The sequence below is a fragment of the Anas platyrhynchos genome, chromosome 7 (genome assembly GCF_047663525.1).
Source record: "Anas platyrhynchos isolate ZD024472 breed Pekin duck chromosome 7, IASCAAS_PekinDuck_T2T, whole genome shotgun sequence".
Classification (NCBI taxonomy): Eukaryota; Metazoa; Chordata; class Aves; order Anseriformes; family Anatidae; genus Anas; species Anas platyrhynchos.
The window spans coordinates 20,099,928-20,126,781 of record NC_092593.1 but is presented as its reverse complement, the minus strand read 5'-3'; the positions used below and the strand labels follow the sequence as shown (position 1 = coordinate 20,126,781).

The window sequence follows — 26,854 nt, the reverse complement described above, 5'->3', positions numbered from 1 at the left end:
TTAAAGCATTTGAAACTGAATCACCTGATTCAGTCTTACAGTATCCTCTCTGCTGATGCTGAAGTTAGTTTCATACTCCAATAAGAAGCTGAAAAAGCAGAAATCCGTTTTGTTAGTATACTGTCTGTAATAGCATCTTAACTCACAGTGACACTGATAATCAAATTCATAGACACTGTCACGGAGTTCCTCAGTGTATATTTGTTTTCCTTGTTTTTGTCTTGCTTTTGCTTTTATCTTGTTTTGTTTGCTGTCTTTTTAGATTAATCAGCTTTAAAACTGGATGAAATGATGACATTTTTCAACTAATTTCAGCATATTTTATTGTAATCAGAAAATATGATCATGATACATAAGTAGAAAATGTATTGCATAAATTTATGTCTTCACAAAGAACAGTGGTGTTGCTAAGGGTGCATGACCTGGGTAGCACTACCATTTGAAGGCAGCAAAGGTTTGTCTTTCAACATCAGTAATGTTTTGAGATGCAAAACATTTGATTTTTGTAATCTTTGCTAGAAGAGAGTTTGGTAGAAACATTTTTCCTCCTGCCAGTTGTTCAAGATGGGTGAAATAACTGATTTTTTGCGTATCACATTTTGTATATTCCAAAGTTTGAGGTACCCATAAGCTTTATAATGAGAAAATGCCTTTATAGATCTCAGCAATTAATTACAAGCATCAGAATAAATAGTTTACCTTTTAATGTATTACCCAGAGAGGAAATTTATACATATATACAAGTATATATATGTTTAAACAAAAAAAATACTATATTTTAAGGTATTTTGTAAACTCTTCTACCTTCAATGTGTGCACATAACTCTGTATCTCTATAGCAAGAGATATATATATACATGCATTACAGATAGGAGAATCTCTCTAAAAGTCCCAAGGGCTTAACTAGGGACTTAAATATTTCAACACATCTGGCTCATTTAGAGCTAATGCATTGAAGGGTGACTCATAATGACTAGACTGTTGGGAGTTCTGGGGATTTGAGATACACCCCCAGGTAATCAAGCTTTGCATCTAGTTGCTCTTTCAAAGTTACTTTAGCTCTATATGTCATATGTAATGGATGCACTTGAGAATGTATATTGTGTGAAAAATGCTGGTTTCATGCACATTCCCACCTTTCTGAGTTTTCTGTGTGATGGAAACTTAGCGGTTCAAGACGGAAAACAGAACGTCGTGTTGGGTGAATAGTAACTGCTGCTGTAATGGCTGCTGTGGCAGACCTACGACATGACAAAAGATCCTCAAAGTAAACAATTAAATCTGTACACGTATCAATGTATTATATTCGATGTGCCTATCTGTTTTATAGTTATGGACAAGTAAATCATAATTTTTAATTACTTTGGGGGGGGGGGAGGTGGAATTGGCAGTTGCCTTCAAAAAAGGTTCATTTTTTTTTCATTCAGTCAAGCTGTTCCTACTCACCTGTGTAGGTGGGGGACAAACCTATCTCTTAATCCGTAGGATTAGTTTGGGTTTTGCCTATCTCTAGGATTAGTTTGGGTTTTGCCTGACAAAGTAGGTGATAAACTTAAGACCCAAGTGTTCCCTGCCCTCATAGGTCTGAGTTGTTGTTTTGTGGTCTTTCATTTCTGGTTCACCAAAAAAAAAAAACAAATCCGTGAATTTGAATCAGAAATTGTCAAGACAACAATGTTCCTCTTTTCAATAGTAATTCAGTTAGTGTTGTTTGTTTCCTTGGCATTCACTTCTCTACAAGTATGTCAAAATAGGGATTTATTGATATACTTCAAGCTAGAGGTAGTCTGTTTCAGAACCTAACTACTGCAATCAGGGCTTCGTTTCTAAATACATTTTTCCTTCTTTCAAGTTTCAGACGTAGGTATTGAAGTAACCTGGCTGCTCTTTCATCTTCTTAATAGTTTTGTCAGAACAATATCTATAATTCATAGCAGAACTGAGGACAGGAGGAGTTGTGAACATCTGATGAGGAAAGGAATTACCAAGTGATAATATGCATAGCAGAATGTGACCTGCTTTTTTCTGCATAGACCTACATTTCAACTCCGATCCAGCATGATAAAGATGCCTGTTGAGCTGTCTTTGATATCTTGATGTCTTTCAAACTGTTGTCAAAACCTTTGTCTGAAAGCTAGCACTTGCTTTCTGTGTTCAGTCACTGGCAAATGATTTTTTTTTTAACCTTGTACTCTGACTCATTCTTTTGTATAGAAAATTTATGAGCATGATTTACTATAATATCTTAGGCTTGTTAAATATCCCTACTAGCAATGTTGGGCAGCAGGACTACGTTTTTATTTTAAATGTTCATTTGAGACTGCACTGTGGTTTAAAATGCTTAGGATCATCAGAACGCTTTTCTCAAAATGATGAGGGAATTGTGAAATCTGTATATACTCCTGCCTCAATCCTTTGAATTCTTCCTAGGTATTATCTACCCCTATTAAGCACACACAGAATCAAGGTCTAGAATACATAAGCATTTAGGTATCCAAATATGTTCTATCTACCTTTTTATAACACTGCTTTAAATATGCAGTGGTTTTTCTAAGTGTTCTTCACACAGGTCTGGGGAGGAAAATATAAATCCTGAAAATTTAGCATTGTGTGTGGTGTTTTTTTTTGTTTTTTTGTTTTTTTTTGTTTGTTTTTTTAAGTTTCTTGGAAAAGGAGCATTTTGCCAGTTGCAGTTGTATTTGAATTTAACCAGTAAAATAGTATCACATTTTCTTTTTTTTTGGCACAGGGGCTAAAAGTGTAAATGTGTAAATGTAATACATCATCTTGGGATCAGATATTTATACTAAATATCATCATCAAACACCCAAAGTTCTGATTAACTTGCTATTGGAATTGAAATAGCTATATTTGTAGCGTTAAAAATATTTCATTATCCATTTTGTTGCAGTGCTTCTGCTTCATAAAATACGTTGCTTCTATTGGGTGGGAATTTTTGTCAGCTACTTACAGAAAAATCTTGTATATTTTTCAGTCTTCAGTTTTTCAATTTTTGTCTGTGACCCTGGGCATCAATTCCCTGTATTAATGGATGATAATGTGCAGACCTTTGTGATCTACACTTATTCCATAAGCTCTTTATTTTTTTTATTTGAACAAGGATAAATATTTAAGGGCGTGACTTGATTTTAAATGTCAGACAAGAATATGCGTCCCTGATGTCTCTTCCATGCCTTTGCCTCTTCTGCTATTGAGTAACATAGCATAGCTGTTCATGAGCTGAAGCTTTGGTCTCAATTATTCCCCCAAGCAAGCTAGCTCAATGGCAAACTACTAGTTAAATGTCCTTTAAAAACATCTTTTAAATGGGCCATTCTTAGGGAGGTAAGGATGGTTTTATCAAGTACAGTTCTTCATGCCTGGTACTTCATATATATGTGAGAAAGCATCCATTCCCGGTTTCTACCATGGTCTACTATGCTGGGGCTCAGAAACCACATGAACCACAGGACTCAAGTGGTTTTAATAATCACTTTTAGCTGTGTGAATTGCTTAGCACCATAAAATTGTAGTCCTGCTGATAAGGATGCTGAAGGAGATTTTCTCAGTTTCACACTATTCAAGAGGAAACTTGTTTGGCCCTCTGTTGTTCTGTAGATGAGTACTGCTCTCTTGCAACTGTGTTTTCTGACTGTGAAGCTGCAAATCAAACTCTTGGATATTAAAGCATCAAATTTGAAATAGAATAAATCATTTCCACTGTCTTTGCATCCCAATTCAGCAATGAGAATTCAGACAAATTTGTGAGTCTTAATCTTACTTTGATAAATTCCTAATGCCAGTCTTGTCATAAATAATATATTTCTAAATGTTTTTAATGTTTCTCCTTTATCAGTGTCCAATAGCTTCCTTCGAATAAAAGCTAGGCTTGCTGCTGATCTTTATTTTCTTTCATTTCTTTCTTATAAGAATCACGTCTAGCTCCTTGCAGTCCTCTAGCAAAAAAAAGCACTTGTTAGTTGTCACAGATCTCAAAATGCTTTAATATTTCCCTTGCTACTGTTCTCAAGCAACATAAACAAAGGGATTTTGACTAGCATCCTGAATGGAGGAACTAATGGAATCATGCTCACTTAGAAGACCTTTTTGACTTATTTGAAAAGGCTTTTAATCTTTAATGCAGACAGTTTGTGAGCTATTAAATAATAATAGATAATAATAATAGAGAGATCTGGAAGAATTGTGACCAAAGGTTGATTGCTATGGCTGTTTGCATAATATAATGTAATCCAATGCTGGCTAGGTTTCAAAACTTAGTTTTGATTTTGTTCTGATCTTGCAAATGCATGAAAATCACTCTGCAGTACAAAATACAAATGAGTGTATATATTGTAATGAATGTCTTGTAATAAGTGAAATTGCCTCATGAGTATGCATCATCAATTCAGCCCTTTGGAGAGAAGCCCTACCAGCAGTTGAATTACCAGGGATCATAATTCTAGTAAAAAGTATTCCCTGTCACTCAGGCTTCCTGCTTCTTGAGACCCATACAGGAGGATACAGCATTAATCCTCAAATCAGCGGACTCCCAAGGCATTTATTTTGTAGAACTCTATGTGTCAGATGAAAATGGCAAAATAACCCCCTACAGTTGGGGGAGAGGTAATGTCTGAAACAATCGGAGGAAAGCCAATAAATCTGTGGTGCTTTGAGTTTGGCCTTTCTAATAGCAATACACTCAGATGAAGTAGAGAGCAGCTGAAGGTTGCTATTTCTAACAGACTGAGTTTTGGACTACGTAAAAATGATTTCATTTTTCATTTATTTAAAACCACTTTTTTATTTTCTCAAAGCTTTTTTTTTTTTTTTTTTTTTTTTGTGACAGGTGACAGTAATTGTGTGCCTGAATAATGTCTTTCCTTTCTTCATATCTGAATTTCAGGATTACAATATGCAGTAGCTTTCCAAATCGTTGAACCTAAGCATAGCTTCAGGAGTTCACCATCCTTTTTTTTTTTTTTTTTTTTTCAAAATGGAAAAGCATTTGAATCATTATTCTTTTCAGTGCCACAGAAATATCGCCTTGAATTTTAGATGCTGCCTGTGTCTGTGTTTATGCCAGATGGCTCTGGCTCAGTTGGCTAGGTTGCCATCGTACAGGAAATAGTTCTACTGTATTTCATATAGCTTTATTTACTGTCTCATTAATTTTAACTTTTTCAGAAGTTTTCCCTATTCAGAAGCCATTAGGGTTAGATTTCATGCTGTGTTAAAAATTTTCAATAACCATGCAGAACCCTGTCACATTTGGAGAAGCAAAACAGCTATTTGAGACTGCCCCAAGTATGCTGAGTCTGTTACGTGTATTTGTGTGTGTGTGTGATCATGGAGATAGCCTTTTAGTTCTGTTGCATTAGCTCATATTGATTTGCTTATTTAAAATTTTAACTGATGTAGTAGGCTAAAAATGTTGTATAGCAGACAGTGATTTGTAGTATATGCTAAATAAATGTGTGTGCTAGAGGATGCTAGCTATGTGAGCTTCTTATTTATTGTATCTGCAATTAGCTGTCTGTGTTGTGTATATTTATATGCTGGTGTTGACCTTTTTTATCCTATTGCATGTTCCACAAGTGCAGACGCTCACTTTGACAGAGTGACACAACCATTTGTCTCTGAGCAAAACCTGCAAAAGAACCTGGAATGATTTGTGGTACATGGGTTGATTATATGTCCTTCAGAAGCCTTCTGAAGCAAGCTGAATGGCCCCTCGTTTATTGCTGTAAACAACAAAAGCCTATTGTGCTAACTGCTGCTAAGGTTTGAAGAGGATTTTTGCTCCAAGGCACGATTTGAAGTATACTCTATTTACTTGGGGGGTTGCTGGCAAAGGTTTTTCCATCACTGTTTAATTCTTTTCCTGAAGTTATCTTGTCCATATTTCTTCTGCCTTTTATAGTAGCATGGCCAAAACATCCTGAGAAACGCTTTGCAAAATAAAAAGTAGGGTCTCGTATATCCAGGCCTTGTGGAAATGGTGAATTCTCAACAAGGTTTTCAAATTGTCAATTAGTGCTGCTTGCAGACATACTAATCTACTCGGAATTTCAGAGGTACAATATCCAAGGCATGACTTCAGAGTACTTCAAAGAAAAATGGCTTTGTCAATCGAAACTGTAGTATACTTATGTTGGAGATGAGCTGTAGAGTAGGATCCAGGGACATGTGTTTTAAAATGTCCCCAATTTTCCAAGTAGCTTAAGAATCAGCAGAGAGAGTAATTCCTCCCTTCTTGGAGCCACTGTTCTCTCTAAAAACTCAAATTTACTTGGCTTGCTAACTTGTGAAGGAAAAATCTTGGGGAGCACGGGGAAGGAGAGGTAGTAAGAGAGGGATAGTTATTTTCCTCCTATTTCCCTTAAGCTTCTGGTAGTGTTCACAGATGTGCTTGGGTTCATCTGCATTTCAAAACTTTAGGCTCATTTTTTCATGTCTAAGGAAAATGAAATCTTTGTGTGTGTAAACCTTACTGGGAAGGTTCTTGAATCTTAGCCTGGTGAATTGTTTTCCTCAATGAAAAGAGCTTAAATTCAGTAGCTGGGGAAGATACTAGTGAGTAAAGCCTAACAGCAGCACTGTTTCAGTGATTTTGTTCTTTCCTGCTTGATGTGTTCAGTAACTCTGAATAGGGCTGAACTGTAGCAGCAACTGCTTGTTTGTGGGAACAGTGTTTACTGTTGTGAGCATGTCTGACACAAATTTCTAGGTGTATTTCAGGAGACTTTGCATACTTAATCATCAAAATTGTGTAGGTATAGTAACAGTCCTAAACTTTTAAAGTATATCCTTAAGAGTAGTAAGTTGTTTTAAATGTAACAACTTAATTTATTGCATTTAAAGTAGTCTGAGTCTTCCGTTCTAGAGTGTGGTGTTTAACTTTCATTTTTGTAACCTTGAGGATGTCTTATTTGTAGTTAAGGTGGAATCCCAATCTTTTTAGAGAAGTAATTGGAAGGCAGTGCAAGCTGGCTGTCAGGAAGGATTTTTACCTGCTTGGATGGCTTCTGCTGCCTGTGCTGCAGGCTCTGTTTCTGAAGGAAAATAACTAAACTGGAGATGCCATGAACACCTGCAGTTCTTGTTTCACTGATGTTTTTCCTAGCTATTTACATCAGGACACGAAAGATTCAAGTTATCAGTTGAGTCAATATCTTCAAGCTATTCAGCATTGGGACACGTCTCTCTGCACCTGTATGCTTACTGAAGTACCTAGAACCTTTCATTTATACTAATATAAAAAGGATCATAATTATCTCATGATCTCTTAAAAAAAAAACAAACAAAGCATATTTTAGACACAAAGTCTGTGTTTCGGGAAACTAAATTAAGACAATTGGCTCTAATTGTTGGCCTTGCCTTCTAAATAAAGACAAAGACCTACAAAAACAAAAGCAAGGAGTTAGAAAAAGGAGCAAGCTACCCAACAGTACAATGTGGTTTTGGTAGGTAATTACTCACACGTTTCATTCTTACTTAATTACTTACATTTTCAGATATTGCAGAAAGAGCCCTTTGGGGGGATTTGCATTCATTGTGGCTTTATCAAACTATTAATGACATTATCCTGGCAAACTTAATTTTCCTGCCTTTCAGTAAAGGCCAGAAAATGTAAAACCCAGAGTATCAGAAGTCACTGGTGAAACACCAGTTTTACTTGAACAATGCTGAATGTATATAACTGAAATTGAAAAGATATCTGTATAAAACTGCAGGTGTGCCTATTTTTATGTAAATTCTTATTCTAATATTATGGAATCTTTGCAGGTCTGCTTTCTCATTTTCAAGCGTAGCCTGAAAACATCTGGCATCACTCCCTTAAATCCTCCTAATCTTCTGTTTGATTAAACACATCCCACTCTAGTTATGGCCCATCAGAGAAGGAAAAATAAAGCATATTTCATACGCTTACTTCAGATGTCTCTCCAGCATTTTATATGTAAAAGGTTTTGGCTTGTGTTCATATTAAAAGTAAAGACTGGTGAACAAATAACTGTAGCATCTAATGAACCAGGGTTTTTGAAAAGCAATTTTGTAAAGAAAGTTACCAATCTAAAATATCACTCCTTTCTGTAACAGATTTTAATAAAGATAAGTAAATTGACTATTTACATATATTGCTAATATCTCTCTTGCTACTTTTGCTTTAAAAATTTGAATTTCTTCCCTGGTAAAGAATCAAAGGGGGGGGGGCTTGGGGAGGGGGGTGTTAAGCTTTTTAAGATTTGATACTGCTTGTGAAGACCTCAATCCTGCTTGATAATTGTATGTGGTATTTATTAAAACACTTGCTGATAAACTAGCTGGTGTTTGCAAGAGCAGGTAGCAGTAACTTTGCCCAAAGGCAGGTGGCAGTTCTTGCATTCAGGTGAAATAGCCAAGCAGCCTGCTGACTTGCAGTTGTCATCCTACAGCTGGACTGCATTAAATGAAAGGCTGGCCCTCTTGAAAGCCCATTTAAAGCTCATCTTACTGTAATGTTTTATAATAGGTAAAGTTAGAAGTTTTTGCACTTGAGATCCGATTCTTTATCTCATTTTGTAGATCTGAATCTCTCTTTGGTGAAGCCAACTAACTCTAGTTGGAGAATTTCTTTTATTTTGCTTTAAAGAAATGTTTATGGGGCTTTGGATAAACCAGAACTCTCTTGAGTACATGATCTTATTTTATAGATATTTAAGACATACAAACTTGAAGATATTCTATCGTGGCTTCAGGAGCTATGAGCCTGAACACAATATTTTTGCCTTCATGTGAGATTAAGTATTAATTACAATGAAAAGCATTATTTGTATTTGCATGTATTTTGATAGGTAGGACATATTGCAATAAAAATGAATTACTGATTGTGGAAGTGAACTGTGTGATTAAAATAAAAACTGTTTGTGATGACTAGAATAAAGATTATGAACAATGAAACTTTAAAAGTGGAAATACTTCCTATTTTAGTGGCTGTAGCTGAGTTCATTTAACTGTGAAGATTATTATTTTTTCTTTCCAAGAAGTGTTCCACACAGAATGTACCTTCTGCTTGTTTTTTAAGGTTCGTTTTTATTTTCAAATACTTTTTCATCCCTGGTTTAATTTGTTACAAGTCTGCAAGCAATATTCTGCCATTTTAATGGTATAGAGAAAATGAGACCCCCAAAATTTTTCTTTGCATTTAATGGTGGTAAACATTAGGTTGGCATAATTGTTTATTTCTTTAAATTCCCTAGCCAAATACTGTACTTCCCTCTGTGGGGCCAAATTTTGTTTTGCTATACAGAGTGAATCATGTACTACCAGGCTCACTGGAGTGAAAATTTTGTCACCGTGTTACTAGAACCAGTGGAAGAAGTAGGAACCTGAATTTTGATGCATGCTTCAAACATACGTGTAGCAGTAGGACATTCAACTTGCAAATTGTTTTCTCGATATCTTATATTCCACGTTAGGAAGTCCGTGGCAAGTATTATTACAGAGAACATCCAGCTTGGTGCTTCTCTGCTGTGTGATACTTACCTTACAGTATACTAAGAAGTCTCTACTACTTAATACCTGCTTATTTCATGTCTCAATAGCTCTGCAAAGTGTGGATTCTTTTTCTCACGTTGATATCTTGTTGATGACATCTTGTGCTCATCAGTCAGTTTTGAACAGAGGCTTTTAGTTATTCGGTTAGCACAGGATCTAGTACTGTGCAAAGCTGGCGAGCAAGTTCAGTAAACCAACAAAGCTGAAAGCAGCCACATTTTTTGTCCAATATTAATGATAACAATATTGTGTTTAAAAAATAAAACCACCAAAACTAATACCACAATTAAAAATTTGACTTGTGTGCTTTCATAGAAAAAAGGTTTATTTTCTTCCCTCCTCTGTTTACTTTAATCTGTAGATTTATTTAGTGTTCACTACTGTTGCATCACAAATATTGGTCATACATAGAGTAGTTTTAAGATTAGTTTCTTATTTTATATCACTCTTATTTTTGCTGTGTCGTCGTCCCCCACGGTTCAGTGAGCTGTAAGATCACTAAGGGTCTGTGTGGGTCCTGTTCCCAGCCCAAATAAGGGACAGAAGCACAAATATATAGCCATGAGGAACAGAACATCTGGAGGAAAATGAGCTCAGTCTTATCCTAGAAACTTGTGCTGATGGAGGCCCAAGGTATTAGCAGAACTACAGTAAAAATCTTGAGAGCTGTGTCTCTGCATAGCCTTTGCTACTTGTTTATGACCTACCATGCACTTGCATTTGTGTGATTGTTGAGCAAGTTTAGGGAATAGGCTAGACTGAAAAATCATTGTTTGAGGGTTTTAGAATTAAGATGATAGCCCAGCACGAGTATGAGGTTTGATGCCATGTTGAATGCAATTTTCTGTAAAATAATTTTTTCATACTTTATTTTACAGTTGCTGCTAACTTACAGAAGATAGTAGATGATCCAAAGGCCTTGAAAACATTGACTTTTAAGTTGGTAAGTTCCTAAGTAATGGGTAATACAGCAAATACAACTTCAGAAACAGAATTATTCTCTTATTAAAGAACAGCCTGTTAATTCTTTTTCAAATAGTTGAAAATGCCATGCCAACCATTTAGCAAAAACTGAAAAACATTTTCTAGCCTTCTCTACACCAGCTGAAAAACATGACAAGAAATTACTCTTAAAGGTTTGAGCTTGTAATGCTTGAACAAAGCTTTCTATCTGTGACAGTATCTCTTCTGACTTCCTGAGGGTGAAAGCATCTATATTTTTGTGCTGTTTCTCATTCTCTTCCATCTGTCCTAATATATTTTAACCAGTTGGATGCTGTCATCCAATAAAGTTGTCAAAGATTATTAAGTACATGTGAATTTAATGCAACTTCTGTCTTTGATAGGGTGGAGAAGGGTGGTAAAGGTGTGGGGAGAATCCTTATAGAACAGTTACATTTGAATTTAGTTATTACTTAAAGAAACAGAACAGGGAGCGTGTCAACTTTTTGTGAGAAGTTCTCAATTTGTGAGCTGTGACTGACAGTCATGTCCATTAGTTGCAAAACAGAAGTCTGTAGAAAAAATGATATCAAAAGTGCTCACAAGACTGATTTTAATCTCTAGACCAGTTACAGCACTGATTTGTTGTAAGACAGACAATTAGATTTACACTGCAAAGTAATAATTTGCATTTTCCAGTTATCCAGAAACTCTTGCAAGGAATTGTGGAATATTTTATTTTCATTATGGACTTCTGAAGGTGATCTAGCTCGACTTTCTGCTCAAAGCAAGGCCAGCTTTGAACTTGCATGAGGTTACTCATGGCCTTTCCTGGTTTAATTTGAATATTGAAGGATAGAGACTCATCTGAGCAACCTGTTCTGATATTTAACCACTCTCATTGTGAACAGTTTTTTTTCACCAGTTTCTTAATGGAATTTACCATGCTTCCATTTGTTTCCACTGTCCTCTGTCCTTCCATTGCACACCTTCAAGAAGAGCGTGGCTTCGTCTTCTCTCTCTTCTTTCTCTATATAACCTCCCTTGTAGTAGTTGAAGAGGGCAGAAAGACCTCCTTTTTGTCTTCTCTTCTTAAGGGTTTTCTGCTTTTCTGCAGATGTCATGCACTCTTGCCAACTAATCTTGGTATCTTTCCACTGGACTCTCCGGTACATCATGTCTGTCTGTACTGAGGAGCCCAGCTGTGGACACAGTACTTCAAGTGAAATCTCCAAAGCACCAAACAGAGGGAACAATCACCTCCTGCCTGTCGGCTACGTCTTTGCTAATCCAGCCCTATATACAGCAGTCATCACTGAAAGCATATGTTGCTGCCTCACCCTCAACATGTTGTCCACTGCTAACCCAGGTCCTTTCCACAGAGCTGGGGTACTTCACAAGCTGCCTGGTATGTTCTGACATAATTCTAGCTGTAAGGAGTTGCTTATGCACATAAAAATGCCATTGAGCAGCTATGTGCACAACAGGAAGAGGAAGCAGGTGTCACTTGTTCATCAGTTTGTGAAGTAATTTCCTTATTGAATGTGGGCAGTCCTCACTGAAAGGACTTAACCCTGACCCCAGTATTTCTGTCAAATGTTTTAATAGTGACAACCTAAGAAATAGTGTAATGGAAATGTTTTTTAGGTAGTCTAAAGGAAGCATGAAGGAAAGAAACAGAAACTAATTGCTATAATATTCATGGAGTCTGGATTTTATCTCATTTTCAGCTATTTCATTGAGTAGATAAGTTGACGGATGAGGTGACTGAAATTACTATGTGTGAGAGAGAACCTAAAACCTACTTTAACAGGACATTAGGGATATGAAGTCAAGTAGTTCTACCACTTTGCAGGGGGGAGGACATTCATTCACATCAGTTCTGAGGAATTTTGAAGTTTCAGTGAAAAACAGGTGAAAAACCCAGGGAAGAACTGCAGAAAGAACTAAATTGGAGAAAACTACCTGTTAGGTTAAGTTCCCTCTACCTCTACTCTTAGTTCTGGTAGTCCTCTGCAAATGGACGCTTTCTTCCGGTAGTCCTCTGCAAATGGACGCTTTCTTCCAATCCCACTTCCAACACCTGCCACTATTTCAGTTACAAAGGTCACCCTTTCCGCTGCTTTCTTGTCCTTAGTTCTTCACATCAACCTTCTTTCAGCAAAGCATCCACCCTTGAAAGTTAATCTTGCTTCCACTGTATTTCATTACTGTTTGCCCCTCCAATCCTCTTTTTATCTTCTATATGTATCACAAGAAACTGACGTCGTGCCTGGGACTGTTCTGAATTGCACTATTTGCCCTGGACCATGAGTCCTAATTTCGGTTGATTTTGATGTGCTCATGATGGGTATAATTTAATAGTAATAAATTTTATTCCAAAGTCTTAATTCAGAATTGATGTGCTGCATTTGTTTTTATTTCTTGGTAAAATCAAGTTGAAAAATTTACATACCTAAAACTATTGTATGATTAGCTATGTAAATACCAAACTCTTGACAATTAGCTTTCAGCACCCCTTGCTGAGAATGACTCAGACACATGTGAAAGACTAGACTGAATGCCTATTAGATAAGTGAGTCTCCAGAATCACAGCTTTGTTTATAAAAGCAGCTGCTTCAGATGGGCTGTAAAGAGCCATTTTTAGAGTAAGTGACCTAGTTGGTGATAATGTATAAATTCAGGATTGTTCTTCCGATGTCATTTTTTAAATATAGATTTGAGTAATTTTATCTGATTAAATCATTTGGACTCTTTTTTCCTCTACAGTCTAGTAAAATTAGCAGAAAAGAGCTGTTTTCTTTTAGGAAGGGATTGGGGTACAGGACATGTAACTCAAATGGTTTTGTTTCTTTGCCCCTTACTATCTAAATATAGCTTAAAGGTTGATGCTTTTTTTTCTTTTTTTTCTTTTTTTTTTTAACTGATCTGTTCTTGCTGTCTAAATATCTTACTTTGGCTTTATTGTATAAGCAATGGAATCTCACCAAGACTGTTCAGATAAATAGATATACCAGAGGTGACAGAAGTTTGCGTTGTTCTAATTCGCATACTTAAATTAGAGGCTTGAGATTCTGAAATTTAATATCCCATAGTATCCAGTTATTGTTTTTATACATTGAAAACAAAGCAACTTGAAATCTTAGGTTGGGGTATTTCTGTGTTTTAGCTTGATGTATTGCTTAAATATTGGGGTGCAGTCAATGTCACAAGGTTTCAGATTCCAGTGAGTGAATGGTGTTACATTCGTATGCCTTATCGCAGTGAGAATTAATAGACAGTCCTAAATCAATGTCTTTGTCCCTTCTAAAGGTAAGTTCCACTGGCTAGGTAACAGTTCCTGAGGTTAATTTTTAACATAAGTCTCTTGCTGATATTTTTAACCAGCTCCCTGGGAAAAGAACATAACTACAACAAGTATCTAATTAATTCTTACTCTTGATTAACTTAATACATGTTCAATTTCTACCTGCTCTTATATTGTGTAGTGGGGTAGCTAAATAAACTGTCCAGGAGAATTTTCATTTGTTCGTTTTCTTCACCTCTCAGTAAGGTCTTACTGAATCTGGGAGTGCTTATATATGATTTTATTAAAACACATTTTCTTGGTAAATATTTCATGGGGATTCAAAGTCTAAATCTAGGTAATCCTATATCCATTTGGAGGATTCAATTGGAAAGTGTTCTTTAGTATAGGATTAGTTACTATTTGTGGACAAGGAATCTGGTTAGTATCTCAGTGCTTGCAGATTGCTTTTGCTGGTATTTTGCTGGTATACTATTTCTATTCAAACAGCAAGTATTCTCATTTGGGAAACAGGAACTTATGTCTTCAGCATTTCTGTCTTTAATGAACTTATTTATTATTTTGGCAATAATTAAAGTGAGGTGTCTGAATGAATCTGTCTTTAAAGTTTCGTCTCCTTGTGTGTTTAAGTGCGTATTTGATCTTACAATGGTGATGTTCTACAAAACATGCATAATATTAAACCTCCTTCATTGTGGAGGACAACACAGAATTATGACTTCTCTGCAGGATCCAGCTGTCCACACTTTTGGAAGGAGGCTGCTTTAATATACAAGTAAACTTGAGGAAACACAAAATTATTATGCAGCATAATTAACATTTTATCTAAGGATTTTTCATATGAAAAAAGGGAGAAAATATCATTAATAAAAGAATGCGTTCAGTCCCTTAACAGTGAGTTGCAAATAGTAAGAGCTCTTCTCATATGCTGCAGTTTGCATATAGCTTTATTATGCTAAGCACAGAATCTAAGGTAGTAGGTTCCCGGTACATTAAATATTAGACAATATTGATTGATCAGGACGGCATTTAAAAATCTGTTTGCATCTAGATAAAGTTGCTTAGCATGTCTTTAAGGAAATTGATAGCTAGAGTATAGAATGATGTAAATAATACTAACTCTTTATCATGACATTTTACATGCAAAATGCAAACTCCATTTATTTAGTAAATTTCCAATTCAAAAACACAATGAGGCTTCCTAATAACTAGTGATGGTGATCTCAGACTTTTAGCTTGCTCTTTCAATGGAATAAGACCTTTTAAATACTGCCTGAAAGGAGAATTGTGTGTGATAAAAGTAAATTTGAAGGTGTAGCTTGATGTAATTTTTTCACAAGTACCAATAAAGTTTATTTTTGGTTGTGAAAACTCAAGTATAATATCACTTGGTGCACATTGTATGTGTGATCTGAAAGGTTCTGACAGTTTGGGGGGGGGGGATATGCTAATGATTCTGAAGGCACTTTTTGAAGTAATTTACCATTACACACTTCACCCAATTTTATGATTACTTTGAATTGTATGCTCCGTAAGTGTAGAATGCATTTAAAGAAATAAAAAAAAAGTAAATTATGTGCTACAGAAGCTGATTTTATATTTAAAAATCAAAATATTAAAATGTTTTGCCTATGTAGTATGTTTTTTTGAAGCAGACCTAAATCAACTGTTCAATATGAAGCAAGATGGTTTTTATATTCTTCATGTTATTTATGAAAAACGATTATTTGTGCCACTTTATTCTGTAACAGCCACTAGTAAAGATTCTGAACTATACAATTTGAAGTGCTAGATGGTATATTCAGAAAGGGGATGTTCTTTTGCAACTATTTGTATATACTTTTCATAGGCTGCTTCAGTTTCATGTTTAAAAAATCATTGGGTTGGTATTCCGAACAGACTTTGTAGCTGGACTCAGGAGCCTTTTTTCAGACATGGGTGTCTACAGCACAACAGTAAAAGGTTGGATTCTGTATATGTAGGTTATTTGCTCAAGCGACAATGGCATGCTCAGATGAATAAACAAGTTCAGCTCACATTTGGGAAGTTTGGGTTAAAGAATTTTGGTCCTTAAGTGACCTTTTGGGATCGCTGCAGAGAGCATTTTGTTTCTCTGTGTTCATTTCACAGTCTTTCATGTTTTTTTTTTTTGTTTGTTTTGTTTTTCCAATATTGATTTGAAGATTGTGCTAAAATGAAGGGTGCGTTGACTGATGCTGACGGAAAATACACCAAGTAATGTGAAAGCTTTCCTCCAAGTAAGCTGTTTGCTGACTAGGCAATACAGGGAAAATTTATAGCCTGATTGTCAAACAGTCCTTTTTAACCTGATGTCCTAAACATTTCTGTTTTTGCTTGCAGGCCTCTGGCTGTGATGGCACTGAGATTCCTGATGAAGTGAAACTGATTGGGTTTGCTCAGTTAAGTGTCAGCTGATGTCTGTCCCATGCCCCAAGCCGAATTGTGAGATTACGAAGAGGCCAGCTTAGATGCAAAGGAAAATTAATGCACCACACACTGAGTTCTGCTTCATTCTCTAGCAATTCACAAAGTCAGAACAAGCAAAGCCCACAGCTACACCGCTGCTGCTAATGTTCAAAATGCTACTAAATGTCTTTTAGCAGTTGATTTGGATTTCCCCCAAGTGAAAAGCCTGTGGAAATGCACTCAGGTGGCTGTATTCATTGGTTACAAAAGGAATTTTCTATCAAGCTTCTTTCATAAACTTTTGAGTGATACTATTTTCTTCTTGTACTTGTGGTTGATAATACTGCCTCTGTTCTGTTATACTTAGAAGTTAGCATAAATATAAAAGTTGGGAATTACTAGCTGAACTTGAATTCTAGTTTTAAAACTGACTGTGAATTTTATTTTTCATATATTTATGCTTTACACATCCTAGTAATAAGAAAATGATTTGACTTGGTTACATGTTATTTGCAGTTAATCTCCCATTATTTAAAAAAATAATAATTCAGGTATATCTTTGAACTTCTAGGCTGTGTTTTTGTTTTTTTTTTTTTTTTTTTTTAATCAATTAATTAGGCATTAGCAAGCTTTTGTTAGTTGTGTCTAAAAACCAGTCCACAAACTGATTGTCAAGGATGTGGGAGGTGCCTTGAAGACATTAATGTTTTAAGAATGTGCCTGAGGCTGCTTCAATTTAGAATAATCTCCATTTTCTGTAAGTACCATATATGTGGTACTATATAATAGTAATCTGAGCAAGGAGGGGTTATACAGTAGCAAAGGTGTTAAAGTATTTTGACTATGCTTTATTGGGGAGTGTATGAGCTAGAACTACTTTAAACTGTTGTTGTTGAGGTAGACTGCTTACTGTGTCCATCTCTGACTTGATGTATCCTTAATGATAGAAACTGGTTTCATACAGGTGATAAAAACTTGAAGAACAGATTTCTGAAGCTTTACTTGAAAATCTGCAAAATACCAAGGTGGAGTAAAAATAATAGGGCTTTGTGCAATGATCCAGTAAAACTGTTAGAAAGAAAACACTTCTGACCCAAGTAGTCTTATGCTTAACCTGTGGCATAGATGTTATGGAGCTAGTGAACCTTAGAAAGATTATCAAATATGGAGACACGTTTCTCGGACATTACAATTTAAACTACTTCCTAGCTAATCCTAGATAAACGGCAGCTCTTTAATGTACTGAAAATGGCAAATATATATTATTAAGAGAAGTTATTTATAATGCCTTGTCATAATCGTTGAGGTGTTCTAGAGCCATTTGCGTATGACTCAGTGTAATTCCATTCCATCCTCTTGTTTACATGATGATTACTCCAAGATGACTGCAAAGGTAAAAAATAAAAATAGAAGTGTATTGCACAAACAGATTTGCATTTTGAATTTCTGTGTTCTGTGTACATTTCAATTGCTGTGTGGTGGGGTGATGTTATAACTCTTTGCTGCCTTTATTTAGTTCATGACAGGTGGTACCTGTGCAAGGGACATGGCTCCCTGTGTTGTGGAGAAGAAAGGGAGAAAATACCATTTTCCTGTTCACAGTGCTTTGCAGAAGCCATTTTTAAGACTTTGAACTGCTGAGGTGTTCATACTTCACAAAATTATTCTGGAGCAGGACTTCTATTCTTGTGGGAAGCTGGTGTGTCTGAGGAGGGTGCCTTAGGGCGGGGCTAGGGCTGTGACCTGCTGCTGCTGGCCCAGGTGTGGGCTGATGTCTGCAGCTGGGACTTGCTGGGGCAATTAAGGCCCTCCCCAGGTGACTGGTGCCCTCAGGACCAGTATGTGGAAAGCCCGGTGCCTGGGTGAAGGCTTTGGTGGTGCGTGGCTGCAGTGGCCAGGGGCTGGGTGCTGTGCTGTGGCGGGCAGAATGGCCCTGTGCTCCAGTGGGGCCAGGCCTGGCCTGCATCCAGCTGAAGAGAGCCAACAAAAATGGTAAGTGTGCCCCTCGGTGACAAAAACTGTGCGTCTTTCCTTCGCTTTGAGGTACTGTGTAGGAGCTAGTGTGACATTATTGATGATCTGCTCAGTATTGCTTATGTATCGGCAGTACCTCACCTCAGCACACTCTTTCAGGCTGTTGATCCTTGCCAACCTTTGGCTGATGCTTTCCCTGGGTTGGCCCCTGCACGCTTTGCTGCTGGCTGCCCTGAGCCCAGCTGCTGGAGAAGCTGGGACAGGGGACTTCTGGCTGCCACCAGTGGCAGCAGGGACAAAGGCCATGCTGTGGGGCAGGTGCCAGAACAGGGCCTGGTGCCTCTGCCATGGTTGTGGTGGGTGAGGACTGAGGGCAGCGTGCCTCTGAGCTGAGGGAAGGCTGCAATTTAGCACAGCTAATTAGTCTTGATCAACCTTTGTATTGAAATGAGAGTAAATCAGAAAGTACCTTAAATGTGTGTCTTCCAGGGAAAAGAGTTAATTTCCTATACCGATGAGATCAATTGGTGGCTGTGTTTTAGGTCTGTGTCAGATTCCTCATCATAGTTATATATGTTTTTGTTACATATATTAACGCCTGCTTCTCACAATGTTGTGCCAGCATTGACTAATCCATCTTCAAAGCAGTTAGCTTTCTTTTTCAGGCAAACAAATGATTGTTCAGGGTACCTTGTCGTTTTCACAGGTCTATAAAAGAAGTCAGAATATGTTAAATGATGAGAATCTTGTGCCACTCACTGGCCGCCTCCCCTAAAATCGGGAAAAGAGTGTTGGAGTATGAGTAGCAACTGTCAGAAGTGCTTACATGCTGTGCTGGTTGGGACTGCAGGAGGTATCTAAATAAAAAGGAATGTAAATACTTTAATTGAAGTATTCAGCAGCATTGTAACAAGATAAAACTACAGTTGTTACGCACTTGCAGTCTGAAGCAGAAACATGGAAATACTTCACTGAGCTTCCTTGGCTCAGTGAGACAGCAAATTCATGCGGCAAACTTGTGCAGCAGTGCTTTTTATCACAGCTGTGTTGGGGCTGTTTGTTAAATGTTTTTTTTTTTTGCGGCTACTAAAGTATTGTTAAGAAATACAGCGTAAGCAAAATGAGTTCAGAAGAAAACTGGCCTGAGGGAAAAGGCAGTTTATGCTTTAAAGCCTGTTAAAATGACGTTCATGAATTAGTTTCTGCCCCCAAATGTATACAGATGAAAAAAGGTGAAAATAAACAGTAAGTTGCAATAGAAAGTAGTGTACAAGTGATGACAGAAATAGACACCAAATCTAATAGGAATTAGCTTCCTGAATACCACCTCCAGATAGTCTGAATATCAAGGGAAAAGAGAAAAACAGCAACTATTCGCTTGTTCCATGTTTACATGAAGGAGAATGGATACAGTTCTCATTTGTGACATGACGCATACTGCTCCAAAGCAGTTGTGGTGCACATCTTATGAAGGTGTTGCTGGACAAACCTTGGGCCTGCTGCTGCCTGCAGCACCTGCCTGTGTTTAGAGGAAGAGATCTCTAATTCTGAATGAGATGAAGCTGGAACAGATGAGTTACCATTCAGCTGTCTCTGAGGCCAGGAAAATTGGGCTCAATGAAATGTTTTGAAAATTTCTATAGGGATGGTTACAAGCCACTGCTTGCAGGCTCTGTGGGCTGATATCTGTCCATGGAGCCAGGCCTGCCAGTGCTCTGCTTTAGCACGATGAAAATAGCAGCGTGTTGTGGACTGAGCTGGAAGTCAATAGATGAGGGGAAATACAGTTCTGTAGTTTTATTTTCAAAGCGTTAAAAAAAAAGAATATAAACATACAACTTAGCACAAAAATGTGTTTGGGGAATAACTGGTTTGTGCTTGCATAAAGGCTTGGGGGAGGAGGGACATTTCCAGCCTTTTCTCTCCTGGGATTCCAGTATGGGCTTTGGGCCAGGAAAGCTACCTCCCACTCCTGGCAATGTGCACTTCTCAGGCAAAGAAAACAGGAACACATCTTTTTTTCCTCTGGTAAGTGCTGACCTCAGATACTCTCACCACACATACAGAGAGCTGTATGCAAACTGTAATGCAGCTAGCAAGCTGTGATAGTAATTTTGGCTTTCTAAAAGTATTACAAATGTGTTACCGTTATTTCCCCTACAGACCTCCCTGCCCCAGAGCATACGTCTGCTTTATGATTGAGATTAGAGGTAGAAAGAGGTAAATAAGCCAGGAAACACCACTGATTTTTTTCCCACGTCCTCTTCTGAGATGAAGATGAGTGTATTTCAGATGGCTTAGTCTAACTTAAGCTCTATAACTCGGAGGCTTCCAGAGCAGCCCTGTAAAATTTGATCACGGGGCATCCCTTCAGAATGTTTTCAACGTCCACTCTTTTCCTATGAGAGTGAATGCTGTTTGCAGCTTGTAAATGATGTGCCTCCCCCTCATGCTTTTCTTAATCAGAGATTTATTTTCCTTTTCACCACCTACCTCTGCATAATGATGTCGGATGGTGAGATTGGCCTGTGCCTGAAATCAATTAACTATGATGAGGAATCTGACACAGACCTAAAACACAGCTAATTGAGTACATGGAAAACGCTGATTTTATTTAGCTGGGAGCAGAGAATGCTACCCCCACCCAGTGTTTTTCAAAGCAACAGAAAATATGAGACCTTGCTTATAGCCAATAAAAGTTGATATATTTTTTATCTAAATTGATTGCAATATAACTTTATTTAATCAATTGCTGCGTGTTTGTTCACTGCATCAAGTGGGCAGCCTTTCCACCCTCTTGCCATGTACTCATGCATGTGCATGCACTAAGAATGCTAATTACTTTCAAATGAGAAGTTAGAAAAGCAGCAGGAGCCTCCATCTTCAAGTTCGCTGTTCATGTGCTGTATTAATGAGCTGGTGGAGCAACTGGACTTACTCAAACCAAACAAAAACCTCCAACAAAGTCTGATTTACTTGTGTTTTATTACACAATGGTCCAACTGATTAAATATCCAGGCGCATTAGTCGAGCATCATGACATTTTGTTTATCCATTTTCTCACCATGAATAAGCCCAACATTGCAACACACATAAAAATGTGATTTTATAGCTGCTTTATAATTGTTAGGTTGTTGTTTGTCAAGCTGCTTGCATAGTCATTGTAATCTGAGATGTTGACCCAAACCCGGTAGATGTGAAGTTGTTTGCTTCTAATGATGTCCAGAATATGGGCGATGATGGATCAATGAGCAATTACAGGGACTTAGAACGTATGGTAAGAAGGAGAAATATTTAATTTTCACTGCATAAACCAATAGGGATGCAGTCTTGTCCCTTTCAGGACATGAATATTTTGCTATCTAATCTTCAAATGTGAAAGCTATGCTTGTTTATTGTCTCAGTAGGGTGTAGAAAATCACTAATGCAACTGGAGCTGTTTTTGTAGAGGAACGGCTATGAAAAACTGAATTGGAATAGATGGAAAATACAATTCTTTCCTGTTTCCCCCCTTAGGTACAAATTTTATGAATTAATGAGAAACAGCTATTTTTCCAATATAAATCTTTTTTTTTTTTTTTTTTTTTTTTTTATGTCTGAAAAGAACCTAGATGGTTATTTGGTTCTCTTTCATCCGTGTAATAATGAGGTTCATTAGGGGAAGGTGCTGCTAACGCATAGGAGTGCTGGGGTTCTTAAGATTTACTTTGAACAAAAGGCTTTTCTAGTTTCATCATGTTTACTTGTGCATCTGCAGATCCTGTAAATCTGGCTTTGTTCTTAGAGGATAATTGACGTGGCATTTCAATGTAAGGGAATTTCAGTTTGTTTTGTAACACAGCTGCCTCTTTGCTTACAGGTAGCACATGTAGCTCTCATCAAAACGCAATTATAAGTAATGAGCCAGAAGGACCAGTGTGTGTACAGTGACTTTGAAGAGCTGAACTCTGTGCTACTCAGGTCATACAGAAACACAAAAACAGCAAAAAGATTATATTTCCCAGTTGCAAAGCTTTTTGGTGTTCTCAAAAAAAAGGCTGCAGTGCTAAATCGGAATGCATCTTTAAGGGAGAGGTCTGCATTTCTACCTGTCTCTGTGTTTTTGAACCTGGGGAACTGCATTTCTGAAGCATTCTAGCATGGAAAAAAGTAATAAAGGGAGAGCTGGAGCTGACGGACTTTGAAGTTAGAACCTGTACCTGTGCTGTTTCATCATGTAAAGGGCAAGAAAAGTTTTTGAAGACTGTACCGAGGAAAGCTCCTCAGGTCTCTAACAGTTGCTATTTTCTCCAATACATCAAAGACCTTTGAGAGACCTGAGCACACCAGCATTATTTGTAACCTTAACCTGTTGGTATTTGTAATATTAAGGTTGGGGACAGTTTGCTGGTTTTGTTTTGTTCTGGCAAATGAGTGTCTTTTGATAATGCCCTCTGTCGCGCTTGTGCTCTGTTACTGACCAGCAGAGAAGAAAATGCTGCGTTAAAGGAAGCTTGGAGAGTGTCGTCGTCCCCCCCCGCGGCTTTTTATTTTTTGGTTTTGCTTTCTGTGAAGTGTTCACATTGAGGAGAAGCGCAACAGGTACATGGTTAGGATTGTTAAACCTGGAACAATTCCCAGCAGCTCAGAGAACCGGCTACGTATCCTGTTGAATTCAATATTGTTTTTTTTCTTGTTATAACATCTCTGATTAAAACAAACTTTGACTCTGCTGGAGCAGTTACTCTATATTAGAAGAAACAGGAAGAGGGTGGAGAAAAACACCTTAAATTAGAACAGATAATCCAGAGGGAAGGACCGTTATTGAAATCTTGGCCCCATGAATTAATAAGATTTTACAATAGCTTCAGCGGGACTAGAATTTCACTCCCTATCTGTGTTGATTATGAGCTGCTCAGTTTACTCCTGGGGCTATAAAATGAAAAAGGATCCGATCGTGATTAGAGAGTAGGTGTGATTTGAATGGAAGGTGATTACTAAAATCTCCCTGAAGTCTTCCACCCTGCTTGTGCTGCAAGCTTTTCCTATTTATAATAGCATAGCGCAGCCATCCAAGCAGAAAATGACACCAGAGAGAAAGAGTTTTCTGATTGTTTCTGATTAGGTTCAATGCTAACCTTGTAAATCTGTCTGTCAGATGGGGCACGGCCTAGTCATCCGTAAACCTGATGCTTCGTGAAAGATTGAAAGGGTGAGGAAACTTTTGCACTGGCATGTTGCCTGTTACCCTTTTTTTTTCTCCAGATGGATTCTGATCTTGGCTGGAAATTATTGAGCTCCAACTTGGCTTTAAATAAATTACTAAAGGTACTTAAGGGCACTTTGTGGTCACACATTTGTGTACTGTACAGCAGTGTTTCCTTGTTGGATTTATGAGGCTGAGAAACATTTGAATCCGAGGTTGGTTGTTTGAAGGTAGCGTGGCTTGGAGAGGCCCATGGAAATCAAAGCAGAGCTGTGTTTGTGCCAGTGAGCCGTACTCATTCCCCATTTTTTGTCATGATACGCAGTTGTCAACGTTGTCAAGCAGCCTTTTTCATAGGCAAAGATTTTAATTTTTAACAAAGTAATTGCAGATGTTCTGTAGCAAGTCTGCATGTGTTTGTTCCAGTCCAAAGACAACTGAGACTGTTGTTTCATTTGCTTATGCCCTACAAATTGATCTAGGCAAGGTAAGAGCTTATGCGAAGAGTTGACGGAATATTCACTCAACTGGATGTTCTTCCTTGTGTATGGCATAAGGCAAAGGCCTAAAAATACCTTTGGAAGAGTATTCAGTGACCTTGTAGCAAATCAGATTTATGCAGGTGTAAATTATGGGCAGCTGTTGGGTGCAAAAAATGACAACAAACTGAATTAAAAAATCAGTTTTGGTCCAGGAAAGTAAACTGATTTGTTTGCTAATTTACAAACAAAATAGAGTTTGTTAGATGTAGAGTTTTGGTGTTACAGAACACTGATGACATTTTTCTTGCTGTAAAATTGTCATCCTGATAATGTTTGGTGCTGTCTTGTTTTAATAAGGGCTGTACTTCCAGATACTGGAACAAGCAGGTGATAAATGCTCAAGTTAGTTGAGGCATAAGATGTTATTTAGCCTCAGATAAAATTTTGTCCGTTTAATAATTGCAAAAGTTCTGCTTTGTTGCATGTTCCAGGTACGCTTGTGTTACAGATACACCATATTATGTATTGATGCTAATGACTGCCAAGGTAACACACAGAAAAGGGATTTATACCGTAGTATTTTGTAACTCTGTATGACCCTCTACATCTTTTCATGGTGTTTTTTTTTTTTCTTCCTACACTGAACTATCATCATTCATGTTCACCTAGAAGTAAACCTGTATTAACCACATATTAGCTTCCACCAGCTTGTTCTGGTGAGATTTTCCTGGCAAATGCCTGGGCTCCAGGTGTTGCTAGCAGTCAGCGTGGCTTTGCAGAAGCTCCTGCAGAGATGGAGCTGGGCACAGCGCTGCCGTCCCCACACTCATGGAGGAGCTGCACGCAGCTCACCCTGCTGCATGGCAGCAAAGGGCTGGTGTGGGGACTGAGCTCCTGATAACCCTGTAATCCTCTCTGGGTGTCCACACGCTTTTGGGCTGTTCCTCTTTATTTGTGGCTTGGTTCCTGTCTAGTGAGGACGTGGGAGCAATTAAAACAAACAAGCCAAAAGCTCCTACTTCACTTACCAATTTAATTTTACAGTGATATTTGATTTTTTCAAAACCATGTCAATAAGTGTTCGGCTCTCCAGAGTAGTTTTATTTTTAACTCCTGATTTGTATATAGATAAATATTTACATGAAATGGTCGGGCTCCTTGCAGTCCACAAGATAAATAATTTTCCTTCATTCTGAAATGTTATTTTACATCAGGATTTATCTCTTCGGGTGGGCTCCAGCACTGCAGCACTTAACCCTGCAGGGGAGAAATGAGAGATTTCAAGCTGAGCCCTTGACCCCGGCCACTTGCCCTGCAGCTCTCCCTTTCTGTGGGCGATTTACTACTAGGAAGCCTTCGGGGTCCTCTAAGCACTGCGCTGCGTGCCCTGCCTGCCCTTGCTGCTGCACCAGTGCGCACTGTCCCCACGGGCTGCTTTGGCAGCCCCAGCTGCTGGTGCGTGGCAGAGCCCCTTGCAGGAAGCCGGCTGTGCTGAAAGCTTCCAGCTCTGCCCCTCGCTGCCCGTGCTGCAGCCACACTGACTGCTGAGCTATGTCTGAATGGTCTGTAACACAAACTCCCCCAGGTTTGCTTTATCTCAGCAGTCATGTGTGGCTTTTAAGATCTGCTACTATAGCTAAGGACAAAACCAAGCCACGGCTTTGATGCCTACGCAGTTATTTGGGATATAGGGAAAAATTCCCCACCTGCCTGGTAGCTGCTGCTTCAGGTGTATGTAATTGGGGCTTTCTTACCGCATTCAGCTCTGGCTCTGTGCAGACTGTTTTTCTTTTGTTTGCACCTGTGAACTCAAGTTTTTCCAATTAGTCCTGGGCTCTGTTTGTATGTCAACACGTTAAACTAATGGAGTGTTACTAATGCTCGATGAAATAAATCTTAACTTAGATCTGCACTTAAACAATTTGTTGCTACTTTTAAAGGCATTTGGGGGGGGGAAGGCAAAACAACACTTCAACTCTGTGTGTTCAGATCTCAGTGAGAACCCTTTGAAGAGTTCAGTTGGAGACAAACACATGCACATGTTGACACTAGCTAACACAAGTACATGACAAACGGGAAATAGGGGCTTCTGCTGCTTATCTAACAAAGATCATAATCCTTGTATTAGTCACAAAAGAAATCTCTATCAGTGAAAATAATTTTTATAATTAAAGGCAAAAGTATTGCCTTCTGGAGGGGATTTCAGAGCTTATCTGTTCCTGTAGAACTGAGCTGTGATACTGTATGGATTTATGGTAAGTTAAAACAAAGAGGGATTATGTGTGTAATGTCTTATGATACCAGACACTGGCAAAATTAGGCACAAGGATGTAAATGCCCTTACTTTGCAAGATGCAAAATGGCACCTAAATAAATTCCACTTTAACTTTCAGGCATGTGAAGCTAAGTCGGTTCTTGATGTGTGCCATTTTAGTTTTTATTAACAACATATCTCTGGTTTAGATATTCTTCAATCTAGCATAGAAGATACTTTAGCAGAAAAATAAAAACAACAATTTTTTAATTGAAGTGAACTTCACCATTAATTAGAACTACTGACGTATTACCTTGAGGAAATGGAGCACGTGGTTTATGGCTAAATTAAGTATGTTGGAATTTAAATTTGATAGCAAATATATTTTTGCTGTAAATGCACTATTAGAGCTGAATTTATTGGAAAGCGTGTTAGGATGAGTTGTGGGAAGATGACAGAGTGCACACTGCTCTTGAAAATGCTGCATTTCATCATCCTGTGGGTACTGACATATTTGCGAAACTGCACTTTTTATAGTACTTTAAAAACTGTTAAAATAAATCTGTTGCCAATTGTCTGATGTATTCCAGGCAACTGCAAATCCCACAGATGAAGTTGCCTAACCCATCGTGAATTACTGTTCAAAGCAAACACACGTCTTGGCATTGCAGAGAACTGAGAATAAAGATGGATCAGAGACAGCAGAGTGTGTGAAATTTCCGAACACGTATGCTTTTCTAAAGCCGTGT

At 37.9% G+C, this 26,854-nt stretch overlaps 1 protein-coding gene across 12 annotated transcripts in view; it reads left to right on the top strand.

Annotated features, from left to right (window-relative positions):
* Window positions 1-17,640, top strand: part of STK39 (serine/threonine kinase 39) — a 128,813-nt gene extending 111,173 nt beyond the window's left edge. For 10 of the 12 annotated variants that reach the window (XM_013098937.4, XM_038182287.2, XM_038182285.2 and 7 more), the window contains 2 exons: window positions 10,413-10,477; window positions 16,145-17,640. In XM_013098937.4, the coding sequence (XP_012954391.1) occupies window positions 10,413-10,477; window positions 16,145-16,219 (140 nt within the window). In that variant the 3' untranslated portion in view covers window positions 16,220-17,640. The other 2 variants (XM_072040929.1, XM_072040927.1) reach the window with 2 other exon arrangements.
* The last annotated feature ends 9,214 nt before the right edge of the window (window positions 17,641-26,854 follow it).